General features: G+C 50.5%; 1 protein-coding gene across 7 annotated transcripts in view; it reads left to right on the top strand.

The window, feature by feature from the left end:
• Window positions 1-12,498, top strand: part of GALNT6 (polypeptide N-acetylgalactosaminyltransferase 6) — a 35,832-nt gene extending 23,334 nt beyond the window's left edge. For 5 of the 7 annotated variants that reach the window (XM_042992313.1, XM_042992315.1, XM_042992314.1 and 2 more), the window contains 8 exons: window positions 2,843-2,992; window positions 4,053-4,287; window positions 6,480-6,597; window positions 7,997-8,197; window positions 8,704-8,835; window positions 9,900-10,001; window positions 11,013-11,165; window positions 12,189-12,498. In XM_042992313.1, coding sequence (XP_042848247.1) covers window positions 2,843-2,992; window positions 4,053-4,287; window positions 6,480-6,597; window positions 7,997-8,197; window positions 8,704-8,835; window positions 9,900-10,001; window positions 11,013-11,165; window positions 12,189-12,302 — 1,205 coding nt within the window. In that variant the 3' untranslated portion in view covers window positions 12,303-12,498. The other 2 variants (XM_042992317.1, XM_042992318.1) reach the window with 2 other exon arrangements.
• The last annotated feature ends 2,460 nt before the right edge of the window (window positions 12,499-14,958 follow it).

Genomic DNA, 14,958 nt, shown 5'->3' with positions numbered 1-14,958 from the left:
AGACATTAAATGTTGTCAAGTGTTTTTTCTGAATCTATTGAGATGACTGTATGATTTTTAACCATCTTTTTGTTAATGTGGTGTATCTTGTTGATTGACTTGCATATATTGAACCATCCTTGCATCCCTGGGGTAAATCTCAATTGACTATGGTAGAATTTCCTTCCTTTTAAAGGCTGAATGTTTCATTGCTTGTATATACCACATTTGTTTATTGATTCATCCACCCTTTGCTAGATCTTGTGTAATTCTGTGTTTAATTTTTTTGAGGAGCCCCCATACTGTTCAGATTTGTTTTTAAGTGCATTTTTTTTTCTTAAGTAAGCACTACACCCAACATGGGGCTCAAACTCACAACCCCAAGATCAGGAGTTGCACACTTCACCAACTGAGCCAGCCAGGCACCCCTTTAAGTGCAATTTTAAGCCCCAGCAGTGCGATGATCTGATTTATAGTTTGAAGAGATAACTCTGCTGCTCACTGCGGCTGTTATGTCAAGAATGACTGGAAAGAGTGGTGTAGAGCAGAGGCCAGGAGACCAGCTAAGACATCATTGCTGGGGTGACCGTGGGGGTGGAGAGAAAGAACTGGCAGCACTGGCTGATGCACTGATTGTGGTGGGTGAGAGGAGGGAAGAGTCCAGCATGACTCCTAGGTTAAAGCAGCTGGAGAGATGCTGCTACCACATGCTGACATGGGGAGACTAGAGAGGGGAGGAAATCTGGAGTTTCATTTTGGGCGTGTTAGGTTTGTGGTTCTGTTAGACACCCAAGTGAAGATGGCAGGGCCAGGAGAAAAAGACCTAGGAGCCATCTGCAGAGAGATGGTATTTCAAACCATGGGACTGGGTCAGGCAGGTGTGTTAGAGGTCACAGGGGTCTCATAGACTCCAGCCATGAGGAATGGAGCTGGGTTGGGGTGGTGGGGTTTTGAACCTGAATTAGGAGGATAACGTCTAGGGGACGTAAGAGAGTATGGATGGGCTCAGCTGCGTCTCCACCTTCAGCTCTGCTATACTCATCTCTGGGGCATGTGTCCAGTGGGTCCAAGGGTATGACAGGAAGGAGGGGAGTTGTCTCCCACCCCTAGAAGGGTCTGAGGGTGATGCTCAGACTCCCCAGGTCCAGCCTAGCCACCTGAGACTGGAAGGAAGGCGTGGGCGCAGGGCTTTGTAGAGCTCAGCACCCCGTGGGGTTCACAGCTCAGCACTTTGCAGTCTCTTACCACAAAACCCACTTCCTGTGATGTTTTGTCCTTGGGTTATCTCCACCACCATGAACTTCCTCTGAGCGCAGTTAAGCTCTAAGGGGAAACATCAGCCATGCTGAGAAGGTGAGGCTCCTGGTTGGGGTTCCTCCCTCCTCCTTCCTGTTAGAGCCGACCCTTGGGGCTATGGTTAGATGATGAGTCTAGGAGCCCCTTGAGGGCAAGAGCCGCACCAGGCCCGACTTTGCCCTGGATAATGTCTGACACCTGGGCAGTGTGTTAGCATGTGTTTGCTGAGTGAGTGCTAGACCCAAGCTGCCGAATGAGGCTAATTTTGACTTATAAACATCAGGGACAGTACTCCATATTTCAGAACATTTTAATCTTCGTAGAAAAGATTAAGTAAGAAAGTCAGCATGCAAGCACCTAGTTCAATGACTGGCACATAGTAGGCGCTCAGGTATTTGGGCATAGCGCGTGTGTGTGTGTGAGAGAGAGAGAGAGAGATCAATCACACACCCCCAAAACTGATTTGGGGCCCCACAATTTGTATAACACTGCATGTAAAGCAAGGCCTAAGCCCTGGGCTGATCCCACAGCCCAAAACAGAAAGGACACACTCATCTGTCACATCTGCCTTCAACCTCCTCTTCTGAAACTGTAGGCCACTGCAGTATAGCAGTTAATAAGACATAAGGAGGACCTGGAATAGGTTTCAGGATGGATTGTTTCAGAATAGAGCTATTTTTAAAGCCCTGAGGATTTCAGAATGGATAACAGGGTCGTGAAGTAAGCCCGCACTCAGAAGGAACTGGAGATCTCAGCAGAGCCGTCCCTCCCTCCCTTCAGAGAGCCTTCCCCACCTCTCCCCAAATCCAGGATGATTGCATCTGCCGCAGGCTCCCCCCAGCCCTGCACTACCTCCGGTAGGTCACTGATTACCTGCCCTGTAATCGCCACTTCCCTGGGTAACAGGCTCACCGTTGTGCCCAGCACAGGGCCGGCCCTTGGTACCTGGTTTTTAAATTTGATTGAAAAGCGGCTCAGTGTCTTTTCATCTTCTTAAAGATTCCTCCATGCAGAGGAGGTAATAGGGAGGATTCGAGTACGATTCTGGCTGCTGATCCAGCAAGCCAGAAATCAACATTGGTGTGTGCTCTACCTGTCGGCTCGCTCAGAGGAGCCTGGGAGACGGGGAGTCCTAGATACTGAGACATGACTGCCACAACCTCCAGGTGTGGAAAGGAGACCGGAATCACGGTTCCCAGAGAGGCTGACCCAGAGGATGCAGAGACCAAGGGGCAGCTGGGAGCCTCTGTCGGAAGTTTAAACTTGATTTGAGACCAAAGAAACACAGCTCGGAGGCCCCGGCTCAGAGGTTAGGGAAGGTTCCTAGGTCAACAAGCACAGGCATGGCCAGTCTCCTGGCACGGTGGGCTCGGGGTGGCAGGGTTTGCTTGGCCACACGCGGGACTTCCTCCTTCCACCCCCTCCCATCCTCGGCGCCCGTGGAATTGCTTAGGTCGATAGGGGTTCAGGCCTGCTGGGGGCCCGAAAGCGCCCGGCTTGGCGCTCACAGGGGGGTTAGGTTTGCCACACGGCAGTGAGCTGGCACCGATGCCCCCATCCCTTCCAGAGTACTTGAAGGAACAACTGGAGCAGTACGTAAAGAAGCTGCAGATTGTGAGGGTGGTGCGGCAGGAGGAGCGGAAGGGCTTGATCACTGCCCGGCTGCTGGGCGCCAGCGTGGCACAGGCGGAGGTGCTCACCTTCCTGGATGCCCACTGTGAGTATGGGGGGACCTGGTAGGGGGTGGGGGTGGGGGTGGGGGAGTGTCTGCTCCCCTCCCCCACCCCCTGGTGGACCGAGGAGCCAGGGCCGGGGCATCCCCGAGGCCCCTGCCGTTCTGGGACTGGAGGTGGCTTGGGATTCACTTCGGCTTCTCGTGCCCTCTTCTCGTCCCAATCCCAAGGATGTTTAATCAGCAGGCACCCATGGCCTTAAAACAACGGTGACCCCACAATTGCTGGCATTGTGCTCTGGAGCCCCAGACTCCTCTCTCCCTCCCTTGCTTGCTCTGTACCTCATTCTGAGCTCAGCCCCTCAGGCCTCCCGTCACCCCTGGGAAGCGGTTTGTGTGGAGCTTTCCCGCAGGGCCACATGGGGACAAAAAGGTCCCCCCCCCCATTGCCCCAAACCCAAACACCTCCCCGCCGTTGTCTGGAAAGAAATTGTTCCCTAGAAGTGGTGATATGTATTAGGGAAAGCTCTAGACTGGGAGTCAGGACACCTGGGCTTGCCTTCTGACTCTGTCACTAACCGCCTCAGTTTCCTCATCTGTAAAGTGGGAACGAGGATGTCGACCTTACTCACCAACAGATTTACTACTCCAAAGTCCAAATAAAGTTATGCAGTTCCCTGAAGATCTCAAAGGGCCAGACAAGTGAAAGGGATTATTATTCCACAAGTGGAGCTGGAGCTTGGGGTGCGGTCCCTCTGGGACAGGAGACACCCCCTTCTGAAATCCACACAGTGGATAGTTAGAAACCCTGAAGTCACCCATCTGGGGCCTTCCCTGTGCTTTGGATCGTTTGAGTTGACCATGTTACTCCCCGCCAGCCCTCCATCCTTCTCTTCAGAGTTACCTTCGCCTTTTGGTTGGGGGCGGGGGCCGGAGAGGAGGGTCTCGGGAGACCTCTCTCTGCTTCCTATAGCTGTGGAGATTGCCTACGTTTCTCTAACACTAGGGAGTGTGTGGAAGGTTCTCTCGTCCTCCCTGCGGGCGTGGGGCCTGGGCGTGGCTGTGGGTGCGACCCTGACTGCTGTCTTCCGGTCCCGGCTTGCAGGCGAGTGCTTCCATGGCTGGCTGGAGCCCCTCCTGGCTCGCATTGCTGAGGACGAGACGGTGGTGGTGAGCCCAGACATCGTCACCATCGACCTGAACACTTTCGAGTTCTCCAAGCCCGTCCCGAGGGGCAGGGTCCACAGCCGTGGCAACTTTGACTGGAGTCTGACCTTTGGCTGGGAGGCTCTGCCCGCACATGAGAAGCAGAGGCGCAAAGATGAGACCTACCCCATCAAGTAAGGACCACGGCCTGCTGAGCCCCATGCTGGCCCCGGGGGACCTGGACCGTCTTACGTCCACATTTATCAGGCACTCTAGGAAGCACTTGACATATTTTCCTTAATCCTCACCCCCTCTGAGGTGGGTACGGGCTGTTGTACAGGCTCCTAGTGATGAGCAATCAGCCTCAGATTAGGCAGCTAGCAGTTGGTGGAATAGGAAAGCCATCGGGGCCGGCCTGACCCAAAGCCCATGCTGCTAACTGCAACACCGCGCGCTGCCTCACGCCGTAGCTGCTTGCTCTTCCTCACCACTTAGTGTGTGCCAGGCGCTGACCGAAGGCTTTCTGTAGGTCCTCTGTTTATTCCTCCCCACACGTGGAAGGCTGTGACTGGCGCCTGCAGAGGTGCTGAGAGATGGTGGGTAGAGGTCACTGTTGAATAGCCCTTGTAGGTCACTACCTTTGAAAAGACTGAAAACGTATTAAAAGAAAATGGACAAGTGTTCTGCAGTTGGGTACAGTTGCCCTGAACTTTCTTGGTAAAGGGCCAGATAGCGTATAGTTTAGGACCTTCCAGCTACATGCAGTCTGTTGCACGTTACTCTCTGTTGGTTTGGGGTTTTTTTGTTGTTGTTCGTTTGCTTTCGTTTAACAGCCATTTAAAAATGTAGAAACCTTTCTTTGCCCAGAGCCTTGTGAATCCAGGCCAGCTCTGGCCCATAGGCCATAGTTTGCCCACCCCTGAGCTATAGGGTGGATGCTTAAAAGTTTACCCTCTGTTTAATGCCCAGCTGGGTCTGCCCCTCATTCACCTCCTGTCCTTCCCTCTCCGGATTGCTGGTTGTGTTGCTAGAGACCACAGGTTTATTTTATTTTAATAAATAAATTGAGGGAGACCCTCAAGAAGAAGTAGGTTAGCTCCGAAGTGCTCACCTGAGTCCCAGGGCTTTCTGAGGCTTTCCGGGCCTTACTTGGGATGGCTTAGGATGCCTGGGAGAGGTCAGAAGCAGTGACAGAAGGCCTGCCTGAGCATGACTCCTGATTGAAAGTCCTTCCAGAAAGTGGCTCTGGGAGCCAACTCCTACTTCAGGGTGGCAAGAGCATCCATAGGGTAACACTAAGGTCAGGCTCCTTGACCAATCAGTCCAGTGAGCACTGACTGAGCCCCTGCTGCATATAAAGCACCTTGATAGGTTCTAGGTGAATAGAGAAGGTTTTAGGATCTTTCTGCTTGATTGTAGCACATGGAGCCACCCACTGAGGGCAGCAAAGCCCTATCCAAGCCAGGCTGGCCAGGGTGCAGATGCCAACAGCTAGTGATTATATATAGACTCCTGCCCTTGTCTTCCTCAGGCTCCGACCCTGCCTTCAACTCTTGGCCCCGCCTGTCTTATGAGCAACGTGGTATCTGAATTCTAGAAATGGGACGTTTCTACCAATTTCCCCTACAGTGGATCTGTACCTCCCTGCCTTTGTCTGAAAGCCAGAAGCTCCTTGGAACCTCCAAATGCTCCCGTTAGTCCAAATTGAGCTTAATTTCACCTCACTTCCTACTCTGCTTCCAGGAGCACCTGTTACCAGTTTCCTTTGTTCAAAGCAGCTGGCAGCTTTCCCGAAAGCTAAAATTTCTGGTGCGGAAGGACTAGGCCCTACTAGCACGCCTTTCTAATCCCTAGAAAGGACCGGGGATTCTGAAACAGAAGAGGGTCCATCCAGGTCATATTCGTTCATTCGTGGTTTGAATCCTATTTCCAAAGACCATTTCACCCAGCTTCTGATAACGGAGTTACTACTGTGCTCTAGGAACTTTGCTGCCCCAAAGCAGACAATGGTGCTTCTGCCGTCTGCTTCTAGACTGAGCTCTCAGACAGAGCTTTCTAGGCTGCGTGACTAACGTGCACTTGGGCCCTGGTGGCCGGTGCTTAATAGATCCTACCTTGAACGAACGAACGCATCAGTGCCTTTCAGAAGGAGTGATGATAATCACATCTCTCCTTGACCTGGTCCCAGAAGGTGGAGAGAACACAACAGAGCTCTGTAAATATTTGCTGAAGGAATGAGTCCATGGAAGAGGGGCTGCATATCCCAGGAAGGAAGAAAGGAGGCGGGGAGTGGCCGGGCTTTAGCTAACACCGGGTCCTCAGCTTTCCGCACCAGGCTTCTACGCGTCGTCCCCGCCAAAAGATGCTTCTCCCTCTGTCTCCCCAGATCCCCGACGTTTGCTGGCGGCCTCTTCTCCATCTCCAAGTCCTACTTTGAGCACATCGGTACCTATGATAATCAGATGGAGATCTGGGGAGGGGAGAACGTGGAAATGTCCTTCCGGGTGAGAGTGAAGAGGGCTTCATGGGGGAGCCACGGTGTCCCGGGGGGACAGCCTGAGGCCCTGTCTCTCAGGCAGCGGCAGCCTCGGGGATATCACATCTGGAGGTGGACTTAGAAGGGTGGCTGTTTCCTGTCCTGGTGTCTGTCCCCTTTCCTCGGTTCCCCCACCCCCGTCCGTGGCAATCAGATTGGACAACGTGGGCCAAATTACTGGGCAGACCTCCTCAGAGAGAAGGGATACTAGTGGTAAAGAACCTGGACACCTGGGGACTGGAGACATCTTTTGTGAGGTCTGTGGGAAAAGTGTGAGCATGAAGGTGGAACAGGGCAGTCAGCAGTCTCTGTCCTTTCTCAGGAAAAGTTGGGTTTCCCTTTCCAGGTTAGAGGGCACAGGCCCTGGTAGCCTTGGAAGTTTCCTACCCTCTGCTCAGCAAGCTCTGTGTTACTGAAGGTGATGGCCCAAACTCTCGTGGACCCCAGAACTCTAAGGGATTCCAGGAAAAGGCAACTCAGGACTAGGTTAGGAAGAAAGAATTTCCTCTCCGTGAAATCCACACAGATCCCCGCACCGGGGGAGAGGTAATTAGCAAGTAGATGAGCTCGTTCATGAAGTCACCTCTCGCCATGCCTGCACAGATTAATCACATCATTGATGCCTGTGTGACTGTGACTGTGGGCATGGAGCTCTGTCGCTGCTATACTAAAACGAATAACAACATGCTTACTAATCTAAAACCTAAAAAAGAGAGGACACGGGTGGGAGGGATGTCTTAAACCAGCCCACTGGCATAGAGAAGGGTCGCCAGGTCAGTCACCAGCATCAGAAGATTCTGATTGCAGGTTCATCCATGAGCCTCAGATCTCTGTTCAGTCTCTTCCCTAGGCAGCTAATGTGCTAGAAGTCCGGGCGACTACCACAGTGCACCCGGGAGTTGACTACCCTTGCTATGATTGATGCGCCAGGGCTCTGATGGGGTCACAAGCCTCTTGGTTTGAGGGAGCTTGAGTTTTCAGTAACGCCTGGGTGAGCGGATAAACTCAGCATTCCCAGGTCAGCACGCCAAGTGCCTAGAGCTTAGAGGAGGTATTCAGACACAAAGTCAGGCGACTGTCCTTTCTCTAAAGTGGGCCCTGACAACCCTCAGGACCCCACATATCTCCATTTGCTTAAATCGGAGTTGAACTAACACTAGAGCTAGGAATTGCATAGTCACGGCCTAGGAAGAATCCTGGTCAATGTCCTTTCCGCCCCCCCCCCCCCCTTAGGAGAGAGAGCAACATTGCCCTGAGTTCTTAGACCTGGGACCCTAGTACCCTGGGAATAGAACAGAGCTACTTGGGGGAGGGGACAGTGACCCACTACTCCCCTGAAGGCCCGATCTTGTGTCCTCTTGTGGCAGGTGTGGCAGTGTGGGGGCCAAATGGAGATCATCCCCTGCTCTGTGGTAGGCCACGTGTTCCGCACCAAGAGCCCTCACACCTTCCCCAAGGGCATCAGTGTCATTGCTCGCAACCAAGTGCGCCTGGCTGAGGTCTGGATGGATAGCTACAAGGAGATCTTCTATCGGAGAAATCTGCAGGCAGCAAAGATGGCCCAAGAGGTGAGAGGAAATGGTGCTCGGGACGTGTTTGGGTGAAGAGAAGTGCAGAATCCCAGACCATAGTCAAGGGCTGAGTGGTGGAGGCCCACCCATCGCTACCATCTGGTGCATCCCTTTACCCCTCAGACCCTGTGAGCTAGAGCCCAGAGAGGCCAGATTTTGAAGGCTAGTGAATGGGAGGAGCTTTTGTTGGTCCCGCCTAGAGAGTCTTGGCATTTTAAGAAGGGCTTTGCTCTGAGAGGCTTGGTACTGAGGTCTGGGAGAAAACTGATAGGAAAGTCAGGAGATGCAGGAGGAAGGGAGCTATGGGTGGGCATCCGAAAGCCAAGACAGGGAGCTTGGGTTTAGATGTGGGGCTAAGCCAGTAGCCCCAACAGGATCTGAGCAGGGATGAGCAGGAGACCCATTCTGGGAGAAAGTGGCCCCAGAAACTCTTGCCTACTTCAACCATACAAAAAGGCCAAGGCTGGTGGTACTCACCCTTTGGGGGCTGGCTCGGTTGACAGAAATCCTTCGGTGACATTTCGGAACGACTGCAGCTGAAGGAACGACTACATTGTCGCAACTTTTCCTGGTTCCTGCACAACATCTACCCAGAGATGTTTGTTCCCGACCTTAAGCCCACCTTCTACGGAGCTGTAAGTCTTAAAAACCAGCTTGCCCACCCATCATCACAGAAGCCCCGGGAGTGGTCCAAGACCACTTACCCCACAGACGGATGGCAAACAAGAATTGATTTTTATTCTCTACACTCCTTTATCCAAAGGAGTACTGGAAGGCCACTTTGGGGCTTCTAGAGATAGCTCAAACCTTGCAAGGGGAAAACAGCCCATAAGCAGTGGTTCTCAAACATTCACCTGCATCAGAATCACCTGGAAGGCATGTTACAACACAGATTGCTGGGACATCTGTGTGGCTTAGTCAGTTGAGCATCCAACTCTTGATTTTGGCTCATGCTGTGATCCCAGGGTTGCGGGATCGAGCCCCACATCGGGCTCCACGCTGAGCACGAAGCCTGTTTGGGATTCTCTCCCTCAGTCTCTCTCTCTCTCTCCCTCTGTCCACCCCCCCCACACACACACAAACACACACACACACACAGAATGCTGATTCAGTAGGACTGGTATGGGGCCTGAGAGTTTCCGTTTCTTTTCTTTTTTTTTTTTTTTTTAACGTTTATTTATTTTTGAGACAGACAGAGCATGAATGGGGGAGGGTCAGAGAGAGAGAGGGAGACACAGAATCTGAAACAGGCTCCAGGCTCTGAGCTGTCAGCACAGAGCCCGACGCGGGGCTTGAACTCACGAATCGCGAGATCACGACCTGAGCCCAAGTCGGATGCTTAACCGACTGAGCCACCCAGGCGCCCCGAGTTTCTGTTTCTAACAAGTCCTCAGGTGGCACTGACAGTCTTGGGATCCCACTTTGAGAACCATTGCTCATAAGGAAATTCGCACGTGCTGAGGGGCTTCTTCCAGGGACCTGGCAGCCTGGGAGCTTGCCCAGCCTGACTGTGCCCAGCCTTTAGGCGAAGCACCTCACTTCGCTATGAACTCCTGGCATCTGGGTTGATGAGCAGAGGAGGAAAATCACAGAGGGGAAATCCAGCCCTGCAAATTTATTCCAGTTGAGCCCCACACCGCACACCAGAAAATTCCTAACTGTGTTATCCTCATTCCCCTCTGTCCTCACCATTCTGCAGATCAGGAATCTTGGCGTCGATCAGTGCCTGGATGTGGGTGAGAACAACCATGGGGGGAAACCCCTCATCATGTACACCTGCCACGGCCTTGGTGGCAACCAGGTACGCAGCCGCACCTTACCGGGCAGGCCCCAGAGAAGCCTGCTTCTTGAACAACTCCTCTTTTCACAGACCCCTTTCTCCACTCAGAATCATCCTTTCCGGAGGACTGGGGTCGGGGAGATCCAGGGAAAGGAGGAGATACCACCCCTGCCCTCAGAAAGCTCCCAGTCCGAGGGGGAATATATGATACAGGCAGACAAGGTCTGAAGGATGAAGCAGGGACATCTGAGGAGCACTGGGCATCAGTGGTAGGTGCTAGAGAGGGAGTGGGAGGGGACAATTGTCAATCAGGAAGGCTTTCTGGAGGGTGTCAGCTACCGAGCGAAGTTTGAGAGGAACTGTGGAAACTTTCTGAGCACTTGCTCTCCCCCGCACTCTGCTTCAAAGCCTCCCCTGCCCAGAAGCTACCGCTCTGATTCTGTCACCCAGCAGTGACCCCAAAACAACCATCTACCGACATGTCACAATAACCTGGCATCCTGGGAATGTACCCCGTGCTTTCCAGTGCCCAGAGCTTCCCTGAGCAATAACTAGTCCTCAGTCCTCCCCCACCCCCAGTCCCTCAGTGTTTGGTAAGCAAGAGGCACCTGACACGGAGCCAAAGCAAGGCAAGGGACACGGAACAGGCTGCCAACATACGCAATCCAAACAAAATCATTATAAGCCATTTCCTGTACCGCTGGCCTGCGTGATGATTTGAGGTGGTACGTTGGCGAGCATTTTTTTTTTTTAATTTTAAACCAAGGAACTAGCATATCAAGCCCACGATCTCACAGATCGCATGTAAAATGGAGTTCAGTTTTTAATGATTTTAAAGAAAAAATCTTAAGCCATGATTATTCCGGTAAAGCCTCGATACGGTAAGAGACCCGAAGGTGGTGCGGGGATCGCGGCAGTCTTGGCACTCAGTCACTCTCTTCCCTCAAAGGCCATCTCTGGCTGGAATCTTAGGGCGGTTGGCCCCGGAAGGTAGTGGGCAAACTCTCCGCCTCCCCTTGTCTTGACTCCTAGTACTTTGAGTACACAACCCAGAGGGACCTGCGCCATAACATCGCGAAGCAGCTGTGTCTGCACGCCAGTGCCGGCACTCTGGGCCTGCGGAGCTGTCACTTCACTGGCCAAAACAGCCAAGTCCCCAAGGATGAGGAGTGGGAATTGACCCAGGTGAGTCAGCAGCCCCGGGAGGCTCAGAATCTAGAATCTGAGGCCGCGACTGCCCCCCACCCCCTCCTCGTTTTCTGCACCTTGTGCCTGAGATGCCGTGTGGTGGATCAAAACGACGGAGGGAGTGTGGAGAAAGCGGGCTCGGTCACAGGCAGGGTCCTCAGGGCCCAGGTAGCGTCCGGTGAAGTCTTAGTTCCGGCTGATAGAGAGCTGGGGTTAGGAGTTGTGGTCCATGGCCATCTCTGTCGTGGCTCCAGTATTTTTAGGCCGAACCCAACTAGATGAAGGTGAAGTCGCTTATGGTTCCCGCCTGGCCTCCGTGTGCCGGTACATACACTGGGTGTGGGTAATCTTGCAGACCCTCTTCCCAAGTGGGTGGTGCCCCCACATGTCTAGATGAGCCAGCTGGAGCTCAGCAAGTTTGTGACTGGCCCGAGCCCCATCACTAGTAAATAGCTGGCCTGGGATTCAGACCAAGATCCTTCTGGCTTAAAAGCACAGGTTCTTTCTAGTACACCACACTGCCTCAGGGTACCGAATGTCATCTCTACAATACTGGTCCCAGACTAGCACTGCCAGTGAGCCTCCATACCCCACCCTACCCCAATCTTCAGGCCTTGGCTTAGGGGAAAAGGAACCTAATTTTGGGCCTGCCTGGAAGGGAAGAGTCAAAATATGATCAAAGGCAGAAAGTGGGGGTATGCAGCAGCGGCTCAGGGCTCTGAGCCTAGCCGTCCAGAGGAGGGGTTCTCGAAAGCATTAGCCCCACGGTCCTGCCTTCCTCTAGTCCAGCCGCTCAGGCTGAAGCCAGCAGTGGGGAATTGACACTGGCTACAGGTGGAAACTCAGGAATGCATCCCGTCAGGGTATCTGGCATCCAAAGAAAGAAATGTGGAAATGTCCTCTTTGGGCCTTGCTGCATTTCCCTTGCTTTTTATTTTTTGCCCCCTGTCAAATTCCCCGCCTAGTAGCACCGTTAGAGATCTGAGGCCCAGGCTGACCCTTTACTGTGTCATCTTTTAGGACCAGTTAATCAGGAACTCAGGATCTGGTACCTGCTTGACATCTGAGAACAAAAAGCCAGCCATGGCCTCCTGCAATCCCAGTGACCCCCACCAGCACTGGCTCTTCGTCTAAGCTCCTCATCACCCCCACAGGAGTTCCCACAAGCCTCTCAGGAAACAGGACTTTGGGGAACCTGATGTTTGAGAACCTGATTATCAGCTTCTCAGTAGGCCTTAAAGATGGGTTTCTTTTTTTTTTTTTTTTTTAAGTAAAATAAGGTATTTTATTATTGTTTTAATGTGCATTTCTTGGTGATTAAACACTTTTTCCACAAGTTTTGTATAATTTTTTAAAATTTTTATTTAAATCCAAGTTAATGGGTGCCCGGTTGGCTTAGCCACATCCAACTGCAGCTCGGGTCATGATCTCACAGTTCATGAGTTCGATCCCTGCATCGGTCTCTGTGTTGACAGCTCAGAGCTTGGAGCCTGCTTCAGATTCTGTCTCCTCTCTCTGCCCCTCTCTGCTTGTGCTCTGTGTGTCTCTCTCTCTCTCAAAAACAAGTAAACATTAAAATAAAATAAAATAAATATAAAATAAAATAAGATAAAATAAGATAAAATAAATAAATCCCAGTTAGTTAACATATAGTGTAATAATGATTTCAGGAGAATTTAATGATTTCATCACTTAAACTATAATACCTAGTACTCACCCCAACAAATGCCATCCTTTTCTCTTTTTTAATGTTTATTTTTGAGAAACAGAGAGGAGAGAGACAGAGTGCGAGCAGGGGAGGAGCAAAGAGGGGGAGACACAAAATCCAAAGCAGGCTCTCGGCTCTGAGCTGTCAGCACAGAGCCCGATGCAGGGCTCGAACTCACCGGCTGTGAGATCACGACCTGAGCCAAAGTTGGATGCCCAACCACCTGAGCCAGGTGCACCCCAACAAGTGCCTTCCTTAATGCCCATCACCCATTTAGCCCATCCCCCCCCATCCACCTTCCCTCCAGCAACCCTTAGGTTCTATGTATTTAAGAGTCTCTTATGGTTTGTCTCCCTTTCTGTTTTTATCTAATTTTTCCTTCCCTTCCCCTATTTTCATCTGTTTTGTTTCTTAAATTCCACATATGAGTGAAATCATATGATATTTATCTTTCTCTGACTGACTTACTATTTTACTTAACATAATACGTTTCTAGTTTCATCCACATTGTTGCAAATGGCAAGATTTTATTCTTTTTGACCGCCGAGTAATAGTCCATTGTGTGTGTGTGTATATATACATATATATATACACACACCACATCTTCTTTATCCATTCGTCAGTTGATGGACATTTATCCCATGGATAAATGCCTAGTAGTGCAATTGCTGGGCCGTAGGGTAGTTCTATTTTTAGTTTTTTGAGGAACTTTCATACTGTTTTCCAGAGTGGCTGCACCAGCTTGCATTCCCACCAGCAATGCAAGAGATCCCCTTTCTCTGCACCCTCGTCAACATCTGTTTTTTCCTGAGTTGTTAATTTTAGCCATTCTGACAGGTGTGAGGTGGTACCTCATTGTGGTTTTGATTTGTATTTCCCTGATGATGAGTGATGTTGAGCATCTTTTCATGTGTGTGTTAGCCATCTGGATGTCTTCTTTGGAAAAGTGTCTGTTCATGTCTTTTGCCCATTTTTTCACTGGATTGTTTGATTTTTGGGTGTTGAGTTTGGTAAGTTCTTTGTAGATTTTGGATACTAACCCTTTAACCGATATGTCATTTGCAAATATCTTCTCCCATTCCATCCGTAGCCTTTTAGTTTTGTTGATTGCTTCCTTCGCTTTACAGAACGTTTTTATCTTGATGAGGTCCCATAGTTCATTTTTGCTTTTGTTTCCCTTGCCTCAGGAGACGTGTCTAGTAAGGAGTTGCTGTGGCCGAGGCCAAAGATGTTGTTGCCTGTTCTCTCCTCTAGGATTTTGACGGTTTCCTGTCTTACATTTAGATCTTGCATCCTTTTTGAATTTATTTTTGTGTATGGTGTAAGACAGTGGTCCGGATTCATTCTTCTGCATGTCACTGTCCAGTTTTCCCAACACCATTTGCTAAAGAGACTGTCTTTTTTCCATTGGCTGTTCTTCTTTGTTGAAGATTAGTTGGCCATACATGTGTGGGTCCATTTCTGGGTTCTCTATTCTGTTCCATTGATCTATGTGTCTGTCTTTGTGCCAGGACCATACTATCTCGATGATTACAGCCTTGTGATACAGCTTGAAGTCCAGAATTGTGATGCCTCCAGCTTTGGTTTTGTTTTCAACATTACTTTGGGTATTTGGGGTCTTTTCTGGTTCCATACAAATTTTAGGATTGTATGTCCTAGCTCTGTGAAGAATCCTGGTGTTCTTTTGATAGAGATTGCATTGAATGTGTAGATTGCTTTGGGTAGTATCGACATTTTAACAATATTTGTTCTTCTAGTCCATGAGCATGAAATGTTTTTCCATTGCTTTGTGTCTTCTTCAATTTCTTTCATAAGCTTTAGATAGTTTTCAGTGTATACATCTTTTACCTCTTTGGTTAGGTTTATTCCTAGGTATGTTATGGTTTTCGGTGCAATTGTAAATGGGATCGATTGCTTGATTTCTGTTGCTTCATTATCGGTGTATAAAAATGCAACCGATTTCTGTATGTTCATTTTATACCCTGCGACTTTGCTGAATTCATGTATCAGTTCTAGCAGTTTTTTGGTGGAGTCTTTCGGGTTTTCCATGTCGAGTATAAAGATGGATTTGTAAACCCAGTG

Source organism: Panthera tigris, chromosome B4 (assembly GCF_018350195.1).
Source record: "Panthera tigris isolate Pti1 chromosome B4, P.tigris_Pti1_mat1.1, whole genome shotgun sequence".
Taxonomy (NCBI): Eukaryota; Metazoa; Chordata; class Mammalia; order Carnivora; family Felidae; genus Panthera; species Panthera tigris.
The sequence above is the reverse complement of the archived record's forward strand: the minus strand, read 5'-3'. Positions and strand labels throughout refer to the sequence as shown.